The 27,137-nt window shown below is 37.6% G+C and overlaps 1 protein-coding gene across 5 annotated transcripts in view; it reads right to left on the reverse strand.

The window, feature by feature from the left end:
* RGS12 (regulator of G protein signaling 12) overlaps nucleotides 1-27,137 on the reverse strand; it is an 84,883-nt gene extending 57,746 nt beyond the window's left edge. For 2 of the 5 annotated variants that reach the window (XM_038178394.2, XM_038178393.2), the window contains exons 1-3: nucleotides 26,942-27,137; nucleotides 20,192-22,136; nucleotides 4,318-4,437 (exon numbers count right to left, since the gene is read on the reverse strand). In XM_038178394.2, the coding sequence (XP_038034322.1) occupies nucleotides 4,318-4,437; nucleotides 20,192-22,048 (1,977 nt within the window). In that variant the 5' untranslated portion in view covers nucleotides 22,049-22,136; nucleotides 26,942-27,137. Of the gene's footprint in view, nucleotides 1-3,131; nucleotides 3,250-4,317; nucleotides 4,438-20,191; nucleotides 22,137-26,511; nucleotides 26,788-26,941 lie in introns of those variants that run through there. The other 3 variants (XM_038178391.2, XM_038178392.2, XM_038178397.2) reach the window with 3 other exon arrangements.

The raw sequence follows: 27,137 nt of genomic DNA on the forward strand, positions 1-27,137 counted from the left end.
TATAATTAAGATAGAACATTCTAACAAAATTCTTAACACTGACTAATAAAAGGACTTCAGTATATTCCAACTTTGAAAACATTACTCAAATCTAGAAATTTGATACAATTAATGTTTTTTCATACGGGATGTAGCTTTAAGGTTTACAAAATGGGATGGAGAAAAACGAAAAATAAAAAAGTCTTATAAAAAATAAAGTCTATATAAAATATCTTTTTGTTGTGAAGATCTCTAAATCAAAAGGTTATTTAACAATACTCAGAGAGTAGCAATACTCTTACTCATTAGTATAAGACATTATGTATCCCATTATACTATTCTGTCCTAATTTTAACCACAGAGAAATACCAAAGGTATGTCAAAATGATTTTCAGGAAACTCAACAGCTTTGAGATATTCTCCCTGGCTAGGTGACAACCATATCTGTTGAATTTGAGGGAACACTTACAAGGGTCCCCCATTTTTACATATTTCAAGAAAGGTTAAGATATGAATGCAAAGAGCTACAGTTGGAAGTGGTGTTGGATCTGGTTCCAAAATTGATGCTGAGAAAAAAAAAAGATTATTCTGTTTAATGTAGCTTTAAAAAAAAAAAAAAAAAAAAGTGGGATTCTAGTTTCTGCAGTCTTACAGTTACCTTCAATGTGTTTATAAATCAATAAACAATGTTTTTGCCGTCACAGAATCCTACAAAGCAGAAGATGTGAGTGGTGGCACTTACCTACAGGGAAGTAGGAAGAAAAATAGGATCATGTCCTCTCATTAGTCTAAATATTAAATAATTCTAAATCATGACAAGTTCCATTCAGCTTAAGCTATACCTTGTAAATATGAACCAGCAGATATTCTCTGAAATAGGATTGTTGGAAATCACAGATTTTTTTGTTGTTGTTGTTTAGTGGTACTATTACTTAAAAAATGATTAACATAGAAAAATTTATTACTATATACAAAGTAGGGATTTGTTCTTAGTAAAAACATATTTCTTGTAATTTAGTAAAGAAAAATCTCTAAAAACATTTCTTGTGAAAACCATATAATTAAGGCATATACTGGGCACACTAATTTTCCAAATTGAGTTCTAACTTACAAGTTAATCATACTCAGCCCTGGTGTAAACAAGCAGAATTTTCACAGTTCAGAAATAAAATTGTACATTTTGTGCTTTGTGAGACATTTTCCTTATCTGTTACATCTTAGCAAAACAACATCCTATAATTTTGCACTCTTATCCTATTTTGATCTCTCCAGATTTAAAACAAATTCATATACAGGTTCTAATAGTAAAAACAGCATTTAGAGGGTAAGCACACAAACTTTCATTTATTTATTTTTAATGTACAGCAGAGCTTCTGCAGGTAAGAGGAAATGCTTGAGGTGGGCACTGTATCATAACAGCTAATTCTAACCTTATGTAAATATTAACTGTGTGGGTATTGTCAGCCATTATATTCCTATTTGAAAGAAGAGGTGAAATATTTATTCTCTTGCAATCATTGGTTTTATTTATTAAAATTTATATATATATATATGTTTTATATTATATATATATATGTTTTATGCTTGAATGGTTTTGAAAAGAAATTTAAAAAAACAACTGCAAAGAAACCACGCCACCTTATGGCAGAAGACAGCAAAACTGACAGCTGGTATTTCAGACACCACAGCTCCAAAGGCAAGAGGAGCAAGTTCATAATGTCATAACAAGTGCAAATGCAACCTTCTTCAGACCCATGAGAAATGAGCAGTGTTCACCATATGCCCATAAAAGGAACTGCGTGGAAGTTCACTGCTCAATTTAGAAGACTACGATGATCTTAGCAGGAATCAAACCCACAAGCTTGGAGAGGCATATTCAGTTTCAGACTTAGTGTTTGGGTCAGTACCTTATCCGTTCTGCTTAGATAGCTGGAAACAATACAACAACTGAGTAACCTATATAATATGTTCATAATCATTATTCCAGAGGTGGAGTCTCTAAGAATTTCCTGCTATTGTTATTTCCTCTTCCAGCAACTCTAAATAGATGGCCTGAAATAATCTAAACATGCACTGACAACATTGTGTTCTACTACACTTCGCATAACAGTCGTTGGGAATAACGCTGCAGTAGCAACATTAAAGTTAGAACCAAAACCAAAACATCTCATGCTATTTTACTTTGACTTGTCAAGTTTTGGAAATTATTCTCAGGGTTGGTATTTCACCAGGTGGCTGGGATATATGAAGGCTAAGTGTCATTCTCTTGTAGCATGCAGAGAAAAAAAAAAAGAGATTTTCAAGTGAAAAGCAGCAGCTGACAGAGAGCAGTCCACACCCACGTGGCTACATTTAATAATTAATCCAGATACAGTTTTTAGTACAAATTGTTTCTACTTTGTCCAATTCATACCATGGCCTAGAATTTTCAGTTTCCCCATCTAAAGTAACAGCTTTGACTATTAGGACATTGTGTAACACAGAGACTCCCAGTTCTTCCTGTTGGTGGGACAATTTATATATATTATATATACCGACTGGGAAACAAAGAGAGAAAAATGGATTTCATAGCCCAGTGACTATGATATCTTTCCGAAATTAACGGAGGGTAAGCACCGTGTCCCTATCTTGGTGATTATTTTTGCAATGCAAAACAGCTCCTACAACAGAAATTAAATGATATCCTTGGTGTTTACAGCTCCCTCAGAATATGAGATATTCACATAAATCTCTATGAAATCTAAATCTAGAAGAATGTGGTGTGAACCCACTTTTTTCCTATCACACATGAATCACTAGCACTTGGCTCTTAGATATTCTGAGGTCGTATCTTGCTGCAACCAGAAATTCTGTCAAAACTAGCAATATGTATCAGAAAGGTTTTTTAATTTAGAAAAATTTTCTAATGAAGCAATATGTTCCTAGACAGTTACCAAACAGCTTTATTTAGAAGATCTTGCTCTGTTTGTTGAAGTTGAGCACTTACTATATTAAAGTCAGAAGTGCAAAGAAATGAAAACTATTTTCAGTGACTAGTAAAGAAAAGCAAGACACTGGAAAGCTTCAGACAGGAAGAAATAGACTACAATGAAAAAAAAAGGTACTTTTTTTTCCTTTAAAAAATCTGAGAAATAAGTAGCGACAAATCCTACCTGCATTCCCTAAGCACACCAGAAGCTCCTTCCATATACTCCGTTCCCTAAAAATCCAGTGCACTGAGGTCTCCCCTCCTTTAGTTCAGAGTTAGTGAAATGCCTTTCTTCCTACATCTTGCCACAACAGGAAACTCAGAATATGTCTTTCTTTCCTCCTCCCCTCTCAAACACTTTTTATACACCTCCTTCCCATTTAGAGGAATCAGTGTGCCACATTCCCTCCCATGCCAAAGAACAGTGTAATATGTATTACATGGCTCCTGTGCCAAGAGCTCTGCACATAGTTTTGTTTCTGCCCAACCACAAACCTTCTTCCAGAGAAGCATGATAAAGGGGTAAGGGAAAAATCTCTCCATTTGCCTTCACATCACTATGGGTCAGGTTTTCAGGAGGAAGCACACTAGAAGAGAAGATATAATGAAGCCGTATTCCTTCAGCTTGAGAGATGCTCTCAGCAGAGCAGAAGGAACAGCTTTTCAAATTCAGGTGACTTTTCATTCTCTACTTCTACCACAATTACTAAGCTTTGGCCACCGAGGCCCAGACATCAGCTGACGTTATACCAGATGTGAAATAGTGTTATTACATTACATTCAGAAAACCCCAAAATCACCATACCAATCACCAGCACCACGTTGATTAGGCATTCCCTTTTCCAGCTGCTGGCATATAGGGAGGAAAAACTTATTTAATCTGTTTAAACAGGATCTTTTTCCATACTCTGAAAACTAAATTCCTTAGGGAACTATGTAAAGAGCTTGGTCTTTGTATTCAACACCAGAAACATATGTAACCCCCCAAAACCTTCTAATTGTAAGGAATATCAGCTGAATGATAAAAAGAATGTGATGAACATTAGTTGTTTTTTTTTTTTTCTTGTTGGTCAGGATAATTAAATTCCAACTATTGTTTTGTTCTATATGACCAGCTGCGATGGGTAAAATAAAGTTAAAATTCCCCACAGAAAGAATGGCCACTGCTAGCATCAATGTAAACTATTAAAGAAACACTGAGAAAGTCAGGTGACACCTGAAAGCTCTATTTCCCCCAAACAAATGCCATAATAACTTTTATTACACTACAGACATTGCTTACTCTCCTTCATTTATCACCACCATTAACTACTATACATGTATATTCCTCACCTGGACTCATTTCTAAGTTTTAAGTGAAAGTTAATTACCTCAAGGTCATCCAGTGAACGAGTAATACTAAATCTCTTAGATCTTCCAAATGATCTTCGAGCAGAAGAACGCTGGGGAGGAGCCTGATTTAATCCCACTGAATGTCCAAATTTTGAACCCTAAACAAGAAAGAAAATATATATGATTATTTTACTTCTTTAATTTTAGTACATTACTGATCATACTGACAGCATCTGTATTTTATACAATTCTACTTTTGTCCAGCTTGACTGCACTGATAGAGACAGAATTCCAAGGAGACAGATTTGCAAACCTCTGACAGGACACCAGGTTCAACAGAAGCTCATCACTTACCCTGTAAAGTCATGTATTAAAATCATTAAAGATATGAAAGTACTTTTTCAGACTAAAGTCAAACAATTATTTAGCATTAAGTTACTTTATCAACACAAGTCATCGTTTAGGTTGCTAAAGTGCACACATGCTACATGTAAGCATTAAAAGATAGAGTTTAATGAAATTCCTTAAAATGAAAAAATATTTGTCCTTTCTATAGGAAATTGCCATCCTAGAAGTCATCTCACACAGCTTCTGTTAGAATCTTTTTCCACTCTTAAAAATCTTGTTTTCACTATGCATTTTTTTCTGGAGTTTTGTTACTGTAAAATCCAACTTGTTAAATCATACAGAACAAAACACAAGAACAAAATGCATTATTCTTTTATTCTGAAGAAAGAAACTACCTCACTCTGATATTTCATGACTAGAATTGGTACTGCAATGGTTTTATGTTTTCCCCATAATCGTACTCTTTCTCCTTAAAAAATAACCAAAGGTTGGTTAAGCTACAACAACTCAGCATGTATATATCTACTTTATGCCAAATGGAAAATTCAAGCTTAAACCTAACAGTAGGCACAGTCAGTGACTGGTGCTAAGCAGATGTACATAAACTCACTACATTATGAAAACTTGTGATGATATGCCTGAAATTTTGGATTCCTTTCACTGTAACATTCAGTGTGGGGAAAATTCCTTCCTGTCTTCTGATGTTCTCTTTCACTTGAGAAAATAATGGAGTTTAATTCAGGGTAAAATTTCTTCTAGGTCATTTCAGCATCTTTCTTCATCACAGTAAGCTTCAAAAGTATTTATTAGAACTTTTATAGTTGCTTACTGGCAGCTTTGTAATATTTACTAAAATGTATTTTTCTATCTTTTTCTTCCTTTGGGCTACTTTTTATGCTCTCAGTTCTGAAATATGTGGGTATCCCTTCAATCCTTTGTTTGAATATCTCTGTGTGTCACATTACTGGAGAGAACAATCATAAATTTCACACTTAGAACTTCAAACTAACAACCACTCACAAGAAGTAGAGAACATCAAGAACATTATACCACCACCTTGCTGCAATAAGAGATGAGCCATCCAAGAGAAGATGTCTACCTTTATTTGTTCCTACAGAGTCATTACAATTCTTTAGCAACAGAGCTCTGACAGCCACCACTATTCACAATAGACTGTTTAAAAGCCCCTGGAAATGTCAAGATATAACACAGGATACAGGAATCTGGATCCAAAGTATGTAGCAAGGTTCATCACTGCAACAAGGTAAGACTCCAGCTTCTTCATTTGGTATTAGAAGTGATCCATTTTTATAGGAAATCTCTTTCCCTCCCATCTTTCGATTTAGTAAGATTTTTATTTTTTTTTTATTGGGTGAGAAAAAAAAATGGGGCAGCTTCTGCCAAGGAAAACTGGAAATCTGGCAACTGGAGATTAGCTTCTGAGGTTTTTAAGAGAACATTTAGAATTGCAGTACAAAAAAGCTAAGATGGCTTTTGCTAACACAGTCAAGTAAATGTGAAGACAAGAAAGTTGCTATCTGTAAATTGTCACAGATAGCGCCCACTGGAACAAGTACTGTTCCTAACTTTCCGAGCAGCTTTTGAAATCATCTGTTCCTCCAGGCAGGTATCGCTGAAGTGGTTCGCATTTGGCTCATGTCAGTCGCAGTCCTTCCTGTCCAAAATGTAAGCCTGCACCTAATGCAGTAACCTGTGTCAAACAGCAAGTTCCACATCAGTCCCTGAGTAAATTCAGCAGTATCCATTGCTATTACTGCCCAGCATGTCAGAGTACTAACATGGCAGCTCCTGTGTCCATATGTTCCAGTTAAACCAGCACAAACACATGCATTCATCTTCCAGGCTTCATCACTAGCCATGTATGACCAGACCTGTTTTGGAATTCTTTATTTTTTAATCTGTAAATTAGCGATAAAACAATCAGACTACGAACAGCTCAGCAAATTCTAAGGCTAGTGAAATGAATGCCATCATTAATGGGAGTACAACTGGTGTTTTGAAACTAATTAAACAGCCACCCAGTATGGATTCAGCTTAATTGTCTCTGAGGTCTTTCCCAAGACAAGATGCAACACCCAGAGGACATTAAAAAAATGGTGAAAGGAAACAAAGAAAAAAAAAAGGACTATCAATAGCAGTCATATCTATTTTGAATCATGAATATAATGAATACATTTCACTTTTCTTTTTAATTCAGCCCAAAAAGTACATTAACTATCTAATATATCTTTAAAAAAGCAGAGATTGCCATGTACAATTCTGGGACTGTCAACCAGCAAACACAGAAAGAAAAAAAAATTAGAAAGCAGTGACATTACAAATTGGAGGAAGAGGAACAAACCGCCTGAAGACAAAGTTAATTATATTCCACTGAGAAGCAGATTCTAGATAACATTAATTCTCACCAGATGCCCCATTTTAGAAGGAAATACAGCTTACCTAGTTGTGGTCAGAAAAAATAACAAAGAGAAAGAGGGAGAGTGGATAAAAACATTTGAAAATTGTGTAGTAGTAGAAGAGACAACAGAATATTAATACCCAATCAAACATTTTCTTTATGGTTTTTGACGTTGTTATATAAAACTCACTACTGAGCACTGGATGTTATGGTAAAGATAAGGATCAGGAAAAAAAAGACTCTGATAACAACACAGGGTATAAGAAATAATTATGACATATAAAAGTTCACTAAGCTAACAATTTCCTCAATCCATTTGGATAACAACTGCAATTAGACAAATGTTTTCAGCTGACAAAAATCTCTTTCTTTCAAAAATCCAAACTAGTAATCCTGGAAATTAAGAAAAACATTGCTAAAAAATATATATAAACTAAAATTCACAAAGTATTTAATTTCCTGGCAATGGTGCTCAGAAGTCTTCCTTTTCACCCTTTCTGGACTCCTTTCCAGATATTCAGACTATGAAGGTACATGGCCTTCTTCAGATCAATTCAATTCAATATTTTAAAATTGCCTTGCATATACACATGCAAACAAAACACTGTAACTTAAGCAAACAGCAGCAACATTTTGGCAAGTGTGTTTCATGGGACTCTGAAGAGCTGGAAATAAAAACACCCATGACTTGAAAAGGGAACACAAATATTGCAACTAGATTGTACTAACCAGCATGGCTAAAGAAATCCACAGCTTTTAATCAAATAGAGATTGCTAGTGCAATGACTGATATTAATGTCAATTTTGCAGTCTATTAGCCGTAAAGAAATTATCATAGTTCTAAAAATCTTACGCTATTAAACATTTTTAAGTTACTAAATGGACCTTAAAACACTCAAAACTGTACATTATGTGACCAACAAAATACTGTCTCGTTCACCATTAGCTGCCCAGCTAAAACACTGAAATTTGCTACATGAACGGTGGCATTGGCTTGTTTTGTTTTGTTTTAAATACAGATTGCCCACCTGCCCTAGAACTATTTCCTGTATCTTAAAGATTCTCTTCCAGAAGCAGTGCTGCTGAATCTATAAAACAGAGCTCTCAGAAAATCTAGATATTCAAGTCAATCTAAACAAACCCTATTACAGAACAATATTAGAAACTCTACTCCATCTGATGTTTTACCAGTTGGCTTCATTTTAGGAATCCAGAAACAAACAGAAAAGCACCGAGATTAGTGACAACCAATTGATTAGTGAAAAGCATGTGCTAGAGCAATACATCCTCTGCATTTCACCATACAGATACTTACATGCCTGCTGCTATCATGGTCAAAGTACAAAAGACCGTATCTCCACAAGCCTTCACCCTATTACCATTCCACAGATGAAGAGGTAAACCAACAATGTATTAAAGGAATTGACACAGTGATGGTCTAAAAACTTACCATTCCTTTTCCTATCCTTGTAACAAGGAAATACAAGTCAAATGCATAATCAGAAGAGAAAAAAAAAAAAAAAAAAAAAAAAAAAAAAACAGGACAAGGAATGGGTTTGCATAATCTTTTTTAATGTATAACTAGACCTCCCTTTTTTCCTTAGGCTAACAGGAATCGGTAAGTGCAAATATATTCACATGAGGTAACTATCCATCTGACCAAACTGTAGACTTTCTTTCCCTTCAAATACATTATATATATATATATATACACATTATTATTATTTTAACACGCTTATTTGGCATCATGGGTGAGTTATGTCTTAATCTACTTTACAAACAAGGTATTAAATACAAAATTCACCAGCAAGCAATTGATATAGCAGCAGTTCGTGGATGTGTCCAAGGTGAGAACAATTTCTCTGAGAACAAAAAATGTGTACAGGAGAAAGACAAATACAAGAGTGCAAAACATTGTACCTGATGCATGAACAAAAGAGGGAGTTGAGAAGCACAGGAGCCATGCCAGACTGCGAACAGAGGGCCAGAAAGAGCAAGAATGATCCACTACAAGGTGACTTGCAAAAATCTAGCTCTTTAAAGACTAAGAAAGAAAATGGATGTGCTTAGAAGGAATTTTAACATAAACAAGTTAGGCACTAGTTCCCTATAACTTTTTTTTTTTTTGGCAGCTGTGCTGGGTTAAGGACTCTGACCACTCCTGCCAGCTCCCAGGCTGCAACAGGCTGTCCCCTCATCTCCACTAACAATAAACTGGAACCTTAAAGCTATCCTGTTTGTAACTCAGATCGATCTACAGCCATGTCAATACAACCGAAGATGGACACTGCCACTGCTGGATTGAGAATGACAGGACCTCTTTAAATTGGTAGCACCGACGAAATGCAACGTGAAACTGCGGTCCTCAATGTGATACTCTAGCCTGGAGCAGGAGGGCACAGTAGCAAGTTGATGAAACCTTATCAATTATTCAGAACCCAAAGAAACCAAACACCTTTAGAAAACATCTACAATCAACTTAAAGAAAATTCCCAGCTCTAGAATGCACTGTACCACACCCTTTCATATTTTAGCAAATATTACAACTTTTTAACAAACTGTCACACAAAACAACTTGAAATGTCCCTTTTGCACTGCACGGTCTTTGTGTCTCTCTAGTTAAACATATCCTGCCCTCTCATCCAATACCTCAATATAAATAAAAACTGAGAATTTTCTCCTCTGATACCTGTTTAAAAGCTAGGGGGAGTGGAAAGGAGGTGGCAAGGAGAGGACATCGGCAGCTTTCGAAGTACAAGAGGCTAAACAAGTGGGAGAGTTTTGCTGGGTATTCAAGGCTCCTAGGCAACAACACAGGGAGCTGGGAGCAGGAATCCAGAAAGGGAAGAAAGGAGAAAGAAAAACTGTGAAGGCAAATGCCAGCTTCACGAGACCTTGCCAATTTAATCATTTAAAGGATAACATATTACAGTTTGTGATCTCGAGGGGAAACTAAATGGGATGAAGCTCATCGACCAGAGAGTTTGGATGCTGTGTGGAACAGCAGGAAGAGAGGGAGAGGTAAGCTGTAAAAAGGGGAGCTAATCTAAAATGTTGAAAATATGCTACTCTCTCAAGCCCAAACATCGACATTTATAGAAGGATGTTTTCAAACACTTTCAAAACTGTTCCACAAAGAAAGATAATTTCACAAGGCAATGCACAAGCACAAGAGTGAAATCATTCTTTTTTTTTAATGTTTGAGAGGAAAAAAAAAAAAAAAAAGGTACTTGCAAGTCACATACAAAGTATTAAGAGCTCTAAAAAAAAGTCACTGATATGTAATCACTTCAATAGAAATTTTCTCCTTCTGACTGGGTGGCAACTGGCCACCCTGTTCAAGAGTCAATTCCCCACATTAGCCTTTTTATCTCCTAAAAAGTCCAATCAACCAGGTTCTTTTAACAGAACTCTGTCTATGAGTGCCTGTACAAGTGTCAATTGGAGTATTCATTTCTGATTAAACACCTCTGAAAACTACATAACAAAAGAAGGATGCTGATATTCACAGATTTTGAAAGACAAAGGAACACCACTTCAGTTAGGCCTCAGAGAGGCCTCAGTTTAAGGAGTTCGATTAATACAGAATTTACTACATTCTGTGTGTAACAAACCTTTAACTATTGCCACTATAAAATCATCTCATTTGTATTTGTTCGACTTCTATTTCCAGCTATGGAAGCTTTTAAAAACTCTCTCTGCTTTTAGATTTGACTCTTTGTATGGTAAAGTGCATAATAAGCATTTTAGTGCTGAACCCAGATGCACAGAGTTCATAAAATTTGAAACTTCTATGGATATTCAAAACATGACAAATTTACTCTTGGATATAAAACAACAGAAGGGTCAGGCCGAAGCAGGAGTTCATCTTTACAAAACCATGCAGTTTTAAGATTTCAGGAGAAGTTATAGGAAACACAGATGGCACAGTAATCTCTTGTAGTCAGTGCAAAAATATTACGTAATGCTGGAAGTCTTGGGGAAGGAAGAACAAAGAAATAGATACAAATATTATTCTGCTATCAGTATTAGTCTAAAACCCTACTCTGCCACAGCTGTGTACTGCGTACAGTTTTGGGTGCCACAGTTTAAGAAGGACATAAAACTATCAGAGAGCATCCAAAGGAGGGCTAAAAAGATGGTGAAGGGTCTAGAAGGCAAGACATGTGAGAAACAGCTGAGGCCCCTTGGTTTGCTCAGCCCAGAGCAGAGCAGGCTGAGGGGAGGCCTCATGGCAGCCTGCAGCTCCCTCACAGGGGAGTGGAGGGGCAGGCGCTGAGCTCTGCTCTATGGGGACAGCGACAGGACCCGAGGGAACGGCATAGAGCTGGGACAGGGGAGGGTCAGGCTGGGGGTTAGGGAAAGGTTCTGCACCCAGAGGGTGGCTGGGCACTGGGACAGGCTCCCTAGGGCACAGCACCAAGCTGCTGAAGTTCCAGAAGCATTTGGACAAAGCTCACAGACATGGTTGAATTTTTGGGTGGTCCTTTGGGGACCCAGGAGTTGGACTTGATCATCCTTGTGGGTCCCTTCCAACTTGAGAAATTCTGTGATTCTTAATCTTCCTCCAATGCCCCCTATCATCCATAACCTCCCATTCTTCTGACTTTGTGTCCTGGTAGTTGGGTATCCCTGCACTACAGCAAGGCAAAGCAGGCAAGACTGTAGGCCATGACCTTCCTTCATCCCTCCTTCTATCAGCCAGCATCAAATGTTCCTCTGCCTAAAAAGCAACGGTGCTGAGTTGTAGGACTTATAAATAGAGGGTCTGTGGGGCCTGAGAACAGGATGCATTAAATAATATGGTATGTTGGGTTTGGATCTCTCGTATCCTCAAAGGCATAAAAGAATCTGGGAGGGAAATAAGAAGAGAGCTTGATGTGGTCCAGTCCCCTGGACCATAACAGATACAGACACAGAAAGCCCCAGGGTATAGGTAGGCATGCTGAGAGAAGAGGCTCCATATGATATGGGGAGGGGAGAATGAATTAACACCCTTCAGGGTGCACTGCTGCCACCATTATGGATTGACATCACCTCATAAAATCAAATTAGATGGTGACAGGCTAATTAAAAGAGGCCTAGCATCATTCAGACATCACAGACAGCTTTCCACAAGCTTTAATGACACTACAATTCTGGCTTTGGGGTTGTTGTTTTTCTTTGGGGGTGTGAGGAGAAGGGGCAGCAGTGTGACAAAAGATTAAAACAATATTAATCACCATTACTGGTCCATCCATTTGATCACGTTTAATCTTAACTCTTTAATAATGACATTTCACTACCCTCTAACCATTACAGCAGCATCTTTGATGGCAGTTAGGCCCATGCTATAACCAAGACACCGAAGAGAGGCCATCCTGTCACACCAGAGCACCACGTAAATAAAACCTGTTGCTTGTCTCATTACTAAGGACACCAGGCACAGAACAGCAACCATCCAAATAGTGGCGCTATCCCTACTCTCTTAAAAAAAAAAAAGAAATTGATACTAATGCCAATGGAAAAGTAAGATCATTTTTTCAGTATAACCAGATTACAGTTTATTGTGTGAGCTAGAAGCCTATATCAGCTGGAAACTGAAAGGGAGCAGAAAGGCCTGAGGATATCAAGGGAAAACATGAAGAAAATTTCAAGTAGATACAGAATAACTGGTTCCAAATTATCATAAACATTACCTAGGAACATTAAGGAACTACGGCCCAATGCTCAGTAACAACCAAAAAGGCAAATAAGGGATCATCAGAAAGGGAAAGGAAACAATAAATCAGCTTTATATTCATAAATACCTACCACCACATTTTCAAAATTGCTTATAGTTCCGGTTAACTGATCTCAAAAATAATACAGTAGAAATAAGGGATGAAGATTACAATTCTGTAAAAACTTCTGTATTGGAAGAGACAAAGCTAACTTCCACCTCGAAAATTCGTGATTGGTGGGTGAGATTTAAGAGACAACTACATGACTAGAGATAAATAAATAAATAGGGAATTAGATTGTTCAGTATTTCTCATGACAGATATTAGAAGGTATGAAATAAAATCATATTGGAAAATACAACTATGCACTGTCTACTTTCCATTCTATTAAACTGTGAAATATGTCAGGTGAAATATATCAGGAATGCCAAAGGCACAACTGAGTTTAAGAAACAACAAATTCAAGAGAAAAGGCTTACAAAGGTTATTAAACACAATGCTATGGATTCAGTTTCCACATGAGGAAAGCCTCTCAATCACATGTTGCTGAAAATTAGGATACATTTTCCATGTTTTTCTAAGCAGCTGCTCCTCAGTAGTGTCTAAAATAGGATATTGACCTCAGTATTGGATATCTCATCTGATAGATAGGGATGTTCTTACTGACCTGTTCTTACAAAATAAATATTAACCAGCAGTGCCATATGGCTACGAAAAAAGTAAATACTATGAAGAGGTATTATATGAGGTATGTACAATAGAGATTGGAAAATGTACACTACAATTACACAAAACCATTATCAGGTAATTGGTGTGAAATTTCGGTCACCCGTCTCACAGAATGAATTTAAACTAGAATAGTTTCTGAAAAGGGCTACTAAAATTATCAGAAGAAAGAAACATTACTTCACAGAACTGAGAGACTTAGCATTCCCCACCCAATAAAATGAAAGCTCAAAGAGAATATACCTTCTATGCAAGACTTCGGGCTGTAAGATAAACCAAAAGTTTCTAATGTCATAATAGTGATGTCCTGGAATAATTTTCCTGCAGAAGTCGGGGAGCAAACAATTTTTTCAAAGGTAGATCTGCTAAGTGTATGGGAAGAATGATAACACAACTACCTTAAAGAGCCAGAATTTGGTTTGATGATGCAGAATATCCTTCTCTGATACTCTCTTAGCAAATTTATTGTCTTAATTGCCATTTTAATGATGGAATGAATTTTCAAGCCTTTCTCTTTAAGATTCATTTCTTCATGTTTTTAATTAAACACTTCAGGTGGGTTTTAAAGATTACATATTTCTTTCTGTTAATTAAAGATCTTTATTCTACATAATAAACACAAGTTTGGATTTCTGTTTTTTTTCTTTTTGAAGGTAACAGCACTTAGCCTACAGACTAATTTTATAAACTCTATATTAAAGCTTCTATGCTAAAAACTTAAAATAAAGCCATTTTCAAATAATCTTCAATTCATTCTGTGCTAATTTTCCTCCACACCATTCTCATATTTCTCTTTGTTTCTTAAGATGCCGTCTTCCCTTGTGGCTTCACAACTCAAATTCAGAAATCCTTAAATACCCTCTCCCCTTAATTTGAAATGAGATTTCTACAAAGTCAACATTGCTCTGAAGACACTTATTCTTCAGATTTTATTTGATTTCCTTTTCAGAGAAAAGCACCTAGCGTTATTGCAAATCTTTATACATTTTAAAGATCCTTGAATTGGCCATTATTAAAAATCATTATTTTAAAAGATTACAATACAAATGGAAAGCTGCAGGAAATTTCTAAATATTCAATTGTTTTTAAATTTTCGAACGGCAAAGTATATCAGAGGTCCTATTGCACACGAATACCTCTGAGCAGATAATTCATACCAGTACATTCTCAGATCTAGCTTGGTATTTGGGATTTCAGTTGTGTTGTCTTTAAGGTATATAACGTATATCTCAGATCAAATTCCAAAGTTTTACATTAAATTGTACTTCATAAGAATAGCAATCCATCTGCCATTAATTCAGCTTTATAAACAGCTGGGGTGGAACAATTTTAAGTGAGAGAGCAAACAGAACTGTAGAGGAAAGGGAAAAAAAAAAAACCACATGTAATTATACAACAAAAAAACAAATATGGGAACCACAAAGCTTTGCCAACATTGTCTTTGCCTCTCAAATATCTGCCTCTCAGTTAGTTCACCACCCAGTTACCAACATTAAAAACTGCAGTTCTTGGATCTGAAGCAATTTTTTTAAAAAAATCATCAAAAAATAAAAACATTATATTCTTATCTTGAACAGAGTATCTTTTTAAGTTTTACTCACCTAGAAGTCAAAGAGCAGTTCTAAAGTACAGATAAATTTCGGATCAAAACAGAGTAACAGTAAAAGCTAACCCAGAAAATATATTAGCAAGCAAAGACGTATTAGTGAACTCCAGGACAGGTATTGCTACCTGTCTTCTAAGTTCTTACAATATTCTCAGTAACTTAAGTCATGATGGTTACAAAGCAGTTGATATATTTTGGGGGCTGAAAAAAAAATGTAATACTATTGTTCAGTGAGTCTCAGACAATGAATTTATCTATCTTTCCTTCCTCTAAGATCCACAAATATCATTAATTCATAAATTGATACCCCTCACAAGCACAATCTGTAGCATTCTTAAGGTAGAAGTCTTACAGCGAATGTGAAGCAGAAAAGGGTTTCTAAAAAGCAATACTCAAAATTTTAAAAGCCTTTTTAATACATGTACATCTGTCGCTACTCACTTGGAATAGACCTAGTACCCAAATAGCAGTTATTAAGCTCTGGTTGCAAAATGACTTGTGCTCTCAAATGTTATGTTTGCCTCCACAACATTAAAACAAACTTGTGAGAGGTCACTGCCTAGGTCTCTGTCCTCACAGAGAGAAAACTCAAAGTCTAAACTGACTGTTATGAGGCTTTCCACTGGAGGAAAAAAAAAAAAAAAAAAAAGTATTTTCCCAGTAAAATTTAATTTAAAACAGTAACAGTTAGACATATTTTTGGCCAGGCCCTAGCCTGAAATCAGAGAGTGAGAGCTGAACAAAATCAAACGCATTAGATTAATTTAGTCTAGAGGGGACAGCATGTTTCCCTGTTCAGCAATTCCTCAAGTCCCTTGCCAATCCTAACATCCCCTGATGTTTTCATACTTCTTATGGCGCTTTTCTTTTGTGTAACCCAAAACAGTGCAGAAGGATTGGTAGGTGGAATGCTGAAGGTGGAAACAACAAGGCAATGGCAACGGAAGCAGCACACTGCAAAAGGAGTAACAAACAGGAGAGCAGGAATTATTTCATTCCCACTGAAACCACAATGAGACTCTTCATCTGCTACTCTTGGAGACCTCATTAAACCACATGCCTCTACCCAGTATCATCCTTACAGTAATTCAGGCGCTTCTCCCTACCAGAAATCTTCCTCAGTCATGCTGAGATTCAAAGCCTCCCACTACTTGCTTTAGATTAAGAGGCTTCTAAAAGCCTACAGGAGTCAATTAGTCCCCCAAAGTCTCACAGGATGCTTCAGTAGAAATGTGCTCATGTGGAACTTTTAAGGAACACGGGAAACATGAAGTTCAGTGCAGGAAACAATTGTAGAGGTGCATGGGAGCAAAGATACCAAAAGAAATCTAAATCGGAAGAGGTGGAATAGAACTGAGATTTCCTAGATGAACTCCCAAATCTCCTCTTCCATGTATAACAACCAGTTTAAAAAATAGGGATTAGAAAAAAAAATAAATACAGGCATTATTAGAGTATATATATTCAATAATTTAAGAATAAAATCTTTACAATAACATTATAAAGCAAAAGAAAAAACAAGAACAACAAAAGCCATGCTATCTAGTGATATTTAATCAAATTAGGCAATTTTATTTTTTTCTCCTATTTGTACTTATATTGAACTTTAAAAGGCTTTGTAGCCATATAACACTTATTAACATTAAAAAAAACTTGTGTTTTTACAAATTATCACAAAATTAACTTCAATTCTAATTCACTAGCTGAAAAAAAAAAAAAAATCATCATTAAGGGACTACAACACCAAAGGGAAAATAAAGCTGAGAAAACTCATTTATGTCCTTGCAATCCAAAGTCAGAAACATCAGATATATTCCTACCCAAAAGATAAACTTACCACACCCAGTTCTGCAAGTGTAACCTCAAGTGGCTATGCAGAGCTTTCTTACACCTACACTTGTGCTTTGTACAACTCACAATTATTTTATAGGTGCAGCTATAAAAGAGTTTATGCCTTTCTTTTTCCCAACTAGCACTGTACAGGACAGCATATTTTGCTGTACAGCATGCTCTGATCGCCACTGTTTAGCTACATAGCAATTCTGCTGGATCCAAATTGCACCCAGGGACTTGTGTCCTTTCCCCAGAGTGTAACGAGAGCGTGCAATGACAGCTCCAAGGAAGACAGCATGCAATATGGATGTGCAGAGTCCAGCTCAAAAAACTCTAGCCTTGGTTATCTTTTTGCCTTCTGGTGGTTTCTGGACATTCCCACTTGTAGGATATATTATCCTTCAATACTAATGTAAAAGACAAAAAAAAAAAAGCACCCAATTAAAAAGCAATTTAAAGGCTGCTCTGACAAATTAAACATTAGATTCAGATTAGATTCAGCCACTAGGTTATAAAAATATGAACAGAATCCCACGTGGCCACTTTATACACTTCATTCTAGTGGGCTGCATCCCTGCCCATGGCAGGGGGGTGGAACTGGATGGTCTCCAAGGTCCCTTCCAGCCCCAGTCATCCTATGATTCTACGATTCCGTGGCTGGAATGTGTCTGAGCAGGCTGTGTAAAATCAATCCTTATCCCTTAAAAAGATCACAATACGGTGAGGATGTATTGTTTTCTAGGATATAGCATCTAACCCATCAGAACAATGTTTTAGAATAGACAGCCTTACCCTTCTCTCCGCACAAAGCAAAAAAAAAAAAAAAAAGTTTGAATTTCTGGATATCATTCTATTACGAACAGCAAATTCATACTCTAATATACAAAATCAGAGACTTTCCCTATTTCTGCAGTAGCTACAAAAGCACAGAAATATGGTGATCCGTAACATAGCGTTCCCTGACTATTTTCATTAAGGTGAGAACACAATTACTACTCCATCTCTATGAATTATTCTGAATAACACTAAGTGTTTGCAACTCACGCCAGCAAATGATTTCAAGACATTCATGAGTATTCCTCATTTGTTTCAATAGCCTTCAATAATACCAATGAAAAATTAAAATGCAGAAGAGGTTCTGTTGCCTCAATGAGGAGACTAAAGGCTAAAGCCACATACAAACATTTTAAACATCTCTTTTGCAAACAAATTTATTGTTACTCAAAGAACAGAATACTTATTTTACTAGAAAATGCACTTAAAAGGGAAGAGTAATCAAAGTATTTCATGTTGGAACGTATATTCTAGTATATGCTGGTCTGAGTGATACAGCAGGTGATTTTTTATTTCTGTTCACCCACATGTAGAACATCTTTCCTTTTAAAGTGTAAAATTTTCAATGTGATTCTCATTAGTATATTCTTGACTTCCAGAAAACGGTTCAAGAATTTTAAAAATAAATGTGTGAGTTTTAATTCTCAAAAAAATCCCATCCATATGACAATCACGGACAACATGGCAGTCACAAAGTTGTTGCAGAGACCCTCGAGGAGTTTCCCCAGCATCCCTTGGCAGCTGGTGCAGTACCTGCAGCTGAAGCTCTCCAGTTCCCAAAGAGTGCTTGGGACCAACATTCACAACACACATGGTGCAGGGACTGTGTTTAGAGGGACCTTTTCCTTGGCCCATCAGCAAACCTCTTGGCAAGCAGACCATGAACTCGATGCTAGGGTGGGTGCTGCTTACAAATGAAGCATTTCTGTTTGCATAATTTCTATTTGTTTGTGTTTTTTTGTTTGGTTGGTTGGTTGTTTTGTGTTTTTTGGAAAAGCATGAAACACCTTGTGTTTAAGATCACTTGATATTCAATACATTACTGCAGGTCTGGAAAACACTGGGTTGCAGTCAGTTTATCTTAAAAATACTTAAGAAAAAATAAACTAGTGCGCATAATTATGTACTTATCAGTTTTAGGATGTTTGTGAAAGTTACTGGCTTTACCATGAAAGAAAAGCAATAAAAACGAATCTCTTCAACACCAAAACCAAAATGTTCTAAAGTTTTGCGTTTTAGCCCCCCCAAAAAAATCTATGGTCAAGCATCACAGCAATGCAAAGATTTTGTCTCTAATGGTTTGAAACAACTAATGAATCCATACTGTCACTCACTTTACATAGAGAGCAACAGTTGGATATTTTTAATCAGGTGAAAATTTTCCTTTTTTCCATAAATAGATGAGGGTAACATGATGGAGACTTGAATCAATTATATAAGCTGATGAAAGCTTATATATAATTCTTGAAGACTAATTTGGAGCATGAGGTTCTGTCTTCCCCTGGAGTCAGCAAATGTTTCAAACACAACTCCTTGCCATTAATTCTTTTAATGTAGCACTGATGACCTCCACTTCACTAGAATCCCAGTTATCAACTGCAGACTCCCATGAGATTAGTACCCTCACCAGGAGAACGTGTATGTGGAAAAGGGAACAGTGTGTAATTATACTGGATATTCCTTCCACACAGTTTTATTATTATTATTATCTTCAGTCTTCTTGCTTTGGTTTATAGAAGCCCAATGGTAGTCAAAACAAGTAGATAGGGCAGTAATGTGGAATAAAATCTGAACTACGGTTTACCGGCAGTGTATTAGATTTGTGACCTAATAACGGACACTAAATTAATCATTAACAACTATCCTTTAATATAGGTTTAATACCGCTTCTACTGAGATGTTTGCCAGAGTGTATTTTCATGACATTAAAATCACCTTCTTTTGTTAAGTTTGTAGCAAGTCTTAGACTAATGATTAGACCACATATCTATAAAAATAGATATCACTAAAATGATGACAGTGGCAAGCCAGCCTTCTAAAAAAAAAAAAAAGAAGAAATCAGACTGAAGATCCAGACTGTTTCCATTCTTTTGCTGCTGGAGGTCAGAAGGAACTGCAGTTGCTAGAATGTCATGTCTCCTTTTATTGCAATGCCACGACAACATTTGGAAACAATGAAAAGACAAGAAGAAATGTGAGAAAGCTCTAATAGACAACGCTTCCAGCAGAAGTACGACTCCAGAGCTGCACTCAATTAAACAGGAATACATAAAGCCTCTAAAAAGGAGAGGGAGCCATATTATTTTCTTTATCTGAAATGCTGTAAAATGATAATAATATAATAATATAAATTTAAGTTTCAGTATGGAGATATCATGGACTTAAATACCACAGAGTTGGAGTAGTTTTTTCGTTTTTAGGAACCAGTACCAACATTTTCTTACCTTTTTATCTTCTTTAGACTTCCTAACACTGTGTGGAGGGCCAAATTTGTTTTGCATGCAAAACATCTTCTTGGACCATTCATTTTTATGAGATTTTAACTGCGGCTGACCAAAGCTGCCATCAACTCTGTATCTGTCAGCTGGAATCTTACTCATTGGAGGGGGGAGAGTCCCGCAGTTCACACTTGACCAGCCGTCTGTAGAATCAGTGTAAGACTCCTGGTCGCTAGCATTTCCATGCTGCCACTCTTGTAAAACGTGCACGGGCAACCACCTTTGATTGCCCATGCCTGCAGCGCTTTTCTTTGATGGGGGTACTGAATTTCGGGAAGAAACCAGTGGAACTTCGATACGGGCAGAAGGACATAAGTGCTTGTTTAAATTTTGGGACTTATCATTCTGAATGACTTCTAAAGGAATGTTTCCTTCCTGTTCATGACAGAAGCCATTCCAATGGGAAGCAGACTGATTTTGTCCCCTTCCGACCGGATTTTCCCATATGCTGTTGGGAATATGTTTACTTGGATTGCTCCCCAAATCAACCACCAGAACTCTGTTATTCTTTTCTTCTTGATTAAAATTCCCAATTCCGCTATCACTGTTACTGCTTGTGCTGTTATTCTGATGAGGATCTGCATCACCGTCAAGAAAAGCCCTTGCACGCATTCCCTCAATCAATTCCCCCATATCCCTGTACAGGACAGAAATAAATTGAAGAACAGGTAGAGATGATGTTGGAAACTCCAGACAGCCATTTGTGTCTGGATCTGCTGTACATTCCAGTCCAAAACGTCTTGCTATGCCCTGATGAATTTTATGATGAAATAAGTCCGGATCCACCATAAAGACATGGCAAGATGTCCTCAGAACCCCTTCATCTTCCTGAGCCAAGCTCGCATCGTCATTTGTCTGCATTGTAACTAAACCAAAGAATCTTCTATCGTCGGGGCAAACAGCGCTGAATGCCAGTTTCTCTGCAGGGTATTCTGCCACCACACCTGATTTGTCACTGCAGAGCTGAATACAGTCGTGCATTATCTTCATCATCACTAACGAATGGATTTTTTGTTCCGCCCGTAGTCGCCTCATGCACCCACGAATAGCTTGCAAACTCTCATTTTCCAAATTTGAGGTTGTTGAAGGAAGTTCGATTGAGCCTAGGTAGCCTACAATCATGGCAACGTTTAAAATGCTTGCATCTAGTCCAAAGTCTTCTGCACTCTCCAGTCCAATTCTAAAAACCGAATCATCATTCGGGACCTTGGACATTTCTTCCTTTGACAGTAGGTTTGGATTGCTTACACTTTCATTTCCAGTTTCATATTTAATAGCAGCAGAATCTGAAAATGATCTTTGTTTTGGTGTGGTATTATCTGAGTTACCAGCACAAAGATTAGGATTCTCGAAGATCATGTTGAAAATGCCACCAGACTGCATTTCTTCAACAACTTTCTCTGCTCTGTTTATGCCTAGAGCTTTAGAGTCAGGTTTAGGCTTCAGCCACCCCTTTCCATCATAAAAGCCAACTTCTTCATCACTTGAACATGAATCTATATGACTAATCCCTTCAGCAATGACCATGTGGAGGACTCCAGAACATTTTCCAATAAGTTTCACTACATCTTCATGAGAGGCCTTTTTCACATTAATCTCGTTAACAGCAAATATCTGATCTCCTGCTTTAAGTCCAACATAATCAGCAGGGCTTCCTTTCATAACACAACTAAGAACACATGGAGCTTGTCCAGAAAGGGTAAACCCATAGCCTGCTCTTCCTCTAGCAACTTCCACACTCCTTATTCGAGGAGGGGCATGCATATTGAGTCGACGTTTGACCGTCTCCCCTGGTCTATACATGTTGGGTTTTTTCCTGAGACAGGAAAACTTTTAAATAGTCCGGGATCTTGTCATGTTTCACAGTATCACTCCTTCATCTGATGAAGCTCTAAAGAAAAAAAGAAAAAGACATGTTAATTCTCAATCATATTTCAGTTTTTTAGCACCCAAGATTCCCTTTACTACTCAGAACCACTGCTAGTAAATTCTACCAAAAATTATTGCAAGAGGATTAACAAAGCACTCAAAACAGTTTCAAAGAACAGTCATCATTTTATTAATGACAAAGCAGTAGCAAATGCAAATAAAGTGGTTGTCCAAAATGACAAAGTAATTTAACGGCAAAACTAAGAACAGGATCTAGGTCTTCAGATGTACAGCCCGGCAGTCTTACACTATGTCATGTTATGTTTTCCCCAAGGCATTTTACCTACTATTCAGATAACTTCTGTCTTACTGCACCACTGGGATACAACCACGTTACAGCACAATGAAAATCCTGGATGAAGCTCATCTGCCCTTTCCCAGGCATCTTAAAGTTAGGTAATATCTTCTTATCACCCCTCCTATATATTCAAGGTAGAGAAACAAGTACCTAACGCCCCCATCTAAAATAGCTAATGCCTGGCTCATTGTAAAGGCAACCTGAAGTATCTCAGACTTCGCCATTCGCACATGTATTCCATTTGCATATATAGCAATAAATGGGCATTCAATCATATAGAGACCAAAGGGAACTGAAATCAGATTTACTGTCATACCAATCAATAAATTTACTCAAAAATAACTTCTCAGAAAGCAAACACTATAAAAATTGCATTTCAGTCATTCCAACATCCATATGTTTTAGTTTAGATAAAAGCTTCCAAAAAAAAGAAGAAAAAAGAAGGAACTCCAAATGCTGCCAGTATTAATCTAGTCAGGAGATTCATGACTATAATTAAGATAAAGCAGCTTTATAGGAACAGCAAGAAAAGGTAGGTTTCATTACATTTTGGTGTTGACACTGCAGTTTGGATGTCTCATCCAAATTATACCCAGGTAAGTTCCATTGTTTTAGAAAGGCTTCCCTAAGCAGGTTTGACTTTACTTTGGGGGTTTAGTCTGTATTTTCTTGAACAAAGGGACATCAGATTTTACAGTCTCCATGGAGCAGCTGCAATTGGTAACGTAGTATTGTTTCTGCAAATTGTTTTAATATAGCAATTATCTAGTTTCAATAACTAGAGTTCCTCCATAATTTGAGAGAATAACTTAGATTTACAAAGTAATGAAACTTCACACTTAACCTTTAGATGGAAATCATAACACAAGAAATGCTTTGGAAACATTTAACCAGGCTCACACATTGCTGTAAAAGACCCCTGTCAACTCGCATCCAGTCTTGTGTCTCAATAAGAAGTCTGCCTTTTCCTGTTGAGGCTAAACTTACGACCTCGGAGACCGCTGCGCCTTCAGCTCTCTACAAATAGGTCTGGCACTTTCTGAGGGTACTCATTAAACGTCAGTGAACCTGTGCAAGATATACTTCTTCAACAACAACAAAAGCAACTGACTGTAACAACAAATGCCTAACGATAAATAAATATCTGCTACCTAGGAGTATGGGTATATATACATTTTAATTCATCTTTGAATGAACATTTCTGTTCTCCATTGTCTGGAAAATACTGAATGCGTCCCTTGGGTGCCCCCCAACACTGTGCTGCTAAACCGGTTAACAGAAAGCACCATGATTTCTGGCACTAAAAAGTGTGGTACTAGCTTGCAAGAGGAAAGGAAACAATTAGAAGAGTATTAGATTATTTATAATCTGATCAAAAAATATAAAAAGCAGAAGTCGCCAAGAAAAAAAAAAAAATCAGTACTGTAACACTGAGGTAGCTGATAGAAAAAAAAAAAAAGTCTTTCAACTATCTTAGCTATCTTTCTAATCAATAAAAATTAATCCTAAATATGACTTAAAAAATAAAACTTGATGAAAACATAGTTAGGCTGCTCTTGGGAGGAAGCAAACTGTCCTACCTCACCATCCTGTACTTGCTGTGAGGACTCCATCTAACTCTATTCCGGAGTCGATTTATCTCCTTGCCTTCCTAACCTCTGCCCCTTACACATCAAGCATTTATTGTAGGGGATAACGGCTGATAAGGGAATGTCACTCCAAAACCTACGATGACCATAAAAACAAAACAGCAGGCTGCTTACACCACATTATTTGTCTTTAGTGACGAGGTCCCAGAGCTGTGAAGACTTATAGCTATAATTTATTTGTGTAATTCCGTGTGGGTAAAATTAAGAGTGAAAAGTCCTTTAATCTCAAATCTTAATACATATATAATATATACAGACACTTAAAGACACTTAAAAGAAAAAAAAATGTTTACATCACTGGAAAAGCTATCACTTCTTCACCTCAGCAGCTGAATTGTGCATTATTTGCGGCTATTGCAGCCATGAGAAATAACTGCTCACAGAATTTATCTGAGAAACTTGAGGACAAAGGACCAACGTGGCTCTTCTGCAAGAACCCTCAGCACTGAAACATGCTTTACTACCACAATGGCACGACAGACAAATGGAAAAATTTCAAAAATAATGTTTTTCATAAGCAGGGAGATGCCAAGAGTGGAGGGTTGTGTTACAAACTGTTAACAAATGCGTTATAAAATATATGCATCTTACAGCCTGATTAAAAAGTTAAGTTTTCTAATTGCCTAAGTTTTCTTTTTATTTCTTTGCAGTCTTGAAACCTGGAGCTAGAGAGATATGGCACAAAACTGGCACAAACCTCCATGGTTTCAAAGCAACCGCACCTGAATAATTTTCTACTGTAAGAGATTACAAAATGTGTAATGCACCCAGAGCGCTGATAGAAAGCTTTGTATGTCTGCATGTTTGCTAAAAGGTGAAATTGTTGGGGAACAATGTAACCTGTGTAATTTGTCACATGTAACCAAAGATAAAAGTGGGCTGTTGGTTTTCAGAACAATACTGAATCTTACCAAGACTAACACTAATATGCTGCTGTAATTCTAATAGTCATGGCACTGAATTTTATTACTTTGATAGCATAACCATGTTATGTGATTCAATCATATGCAGTAGGTCAGAAAAATGCTTACACCGTGATAAAACACATGGCCAAGCTTGCTTTGACTTTCTGCTACCACTAAGAATGACAAAGTAAGCCTTAAGAGAAAAGAAAGTCTGTACAGTAGCAAAATACACTAATGAGTATCAGTCAGGAGGATATATGCATTTTAAATGAGAAAACAGGACTCAGCAAAAGAAAAGCTGAATAATTTGTAACACACAGTAACTAAAACTTATGCAAATGACATAGCTTAGTAAGTGCATTGAAATGTCACAAAGACACTGAAAATACGGGATTACTGCTATCATTTGAAAAACATTGAAAACAAAATTACTGCTATGAGTTCAGAAAGCTTAGCAGAATTTGTACCAACACAGCTTAGTAACAGGACGCAGAACAAATAAGAGTTTAATAACTAAAAAAATATTTCAAAGGACATTTCAGACAGAAACACTAACCCATACAAATTAAGAGTTGTTCAAGTCTGTGAAATGACATAATTGGCCCATATACATCAGCTTTGTCACAGAAGTGCCAAACAAAACCAGCACACAATCTGATCTACCATTGAAACCATTTATTTTTGAGACAGAAAACACCAAAAATACCAGTTCCTGTTGAGCTGTACTTTATCCCCCAGACACTGAATTTCTTTATGTAATGTTTTTACATATCCATGCTAGCTTGACATTTCTTGAGCTCTCTCCTACAGAGGAAATATTAATTTGCTTACTTTCAAGGGAGAGAGGTGATTAGCTTCCTGCTCCTACTAACTCATAGCAACAAAAGAGCAAACAGAAACAGGAGATTTACTCCTAACTTAGCCTGCAACCTTAACGGTTACAGAGGGCACGTGAAAGCAGTTACGTGAAGGAGAACGTGGAAATTAAGACACCACTGCTGACCACCAGCCCATTTTGTGAAGCCTTTGGGAACGCACTGATACTCAGCACTACCGTAACCAACTTAGTGTGCTTTTTTGGGGGTGGTGGTGGGGTTTTTTTGGAGAGGCAGAGAACTGGTTGGCTTCATTTTGTTTCTCAACAGCGAGACTGTACGAGGATAAACTGTGCAAAGTAGAAACAGAGAGGAGAAAGACTGTTCCCTCACCCTTCACATGAGTCTTGGAGCACTGCAACACTTCTCGTTCAGCATCTCGCTCTACTCATTAACGCAAAACCGACTTTCACAAGCGATGCTACTACAAAGACCAAACGAAGCTGTAAAATTTGAATTCCACTCGCTATTAAAATGCGGTATGCGTTTATAGACGAGTTACACAAGAAATGTAACAGGACAAACTGTCGAAGACAGCTACCAGTTGTTCGGGAGCCTGGGCGGGACAGTTTTCATCCCCTATCAGCATTCCCCAATTGGCAAAACATACCAGTATGGTTCCTGCGCGACCGCTCCGCCAGAAAGTCATTATTAAGCGCACCTAGCGCGATCACTCAAGAAACACCGACTTTAATCAGCAACAGCAGGCTGAAAAACATTTGTCCACGACACCTCCTCTCACGGCGAGCCAAGGTGCGGAGCGCCGGGAGCACGGCGCAGCTTTGGGGGGCGGCGTGACAAGCGAGGACAAAGTTTGCTACAGCTGCTGTATAAACAGGCGCGCACTTACAATCCGGATTAGTTCGTTTGTTGTACTTAAGAAAGCGAGAAGATGTTGGTGGTGGATGGGCTCCTTTTTTTTTGTTTCCTTTTTGTGTCGCCCCCCCCCTCCTCTTTCTCCTCCTCCTCCCGCCCCAGCCCGGTCCCAAAGAGCCGGGCAGCAGGGCTGGGGGCTGCCCCGCCCGGCCCCCCTCACTCACCTCGATCCCCTCAGGACTCCGGCCGCTCCGGGAGGCGCCACCTTCCCCCCCCGGTCACCGAGGAGACCGCCGCCGGGCTCCACCGCCCCGCGCCGCGGCCACTGGCTGCCAGGAGCCGTCAGTCAGCGCGCTCACCCGGCACGGCCGGCGGGCGGCTTCCCGGACAGAGAGCGGGGAGAGACAATACCCGCCGCCG

This window comes from Anas platyrhynchos, chromosome 4, assembly GCF_047663525.1.
Source record: "Anas platyrhynchos isolate ZD024472 breed Pekin duck chromosome 4, IASCAAS_PekinDuck_T2T, whole genome shotgun sequence".
NCBI classification, from domain to species: domain Eukaryota; kingdom Metazoa; phylum Chordata; class Aves; order Anseriformes; family Anatidae; genus Anas; species Anas platyrhynchos.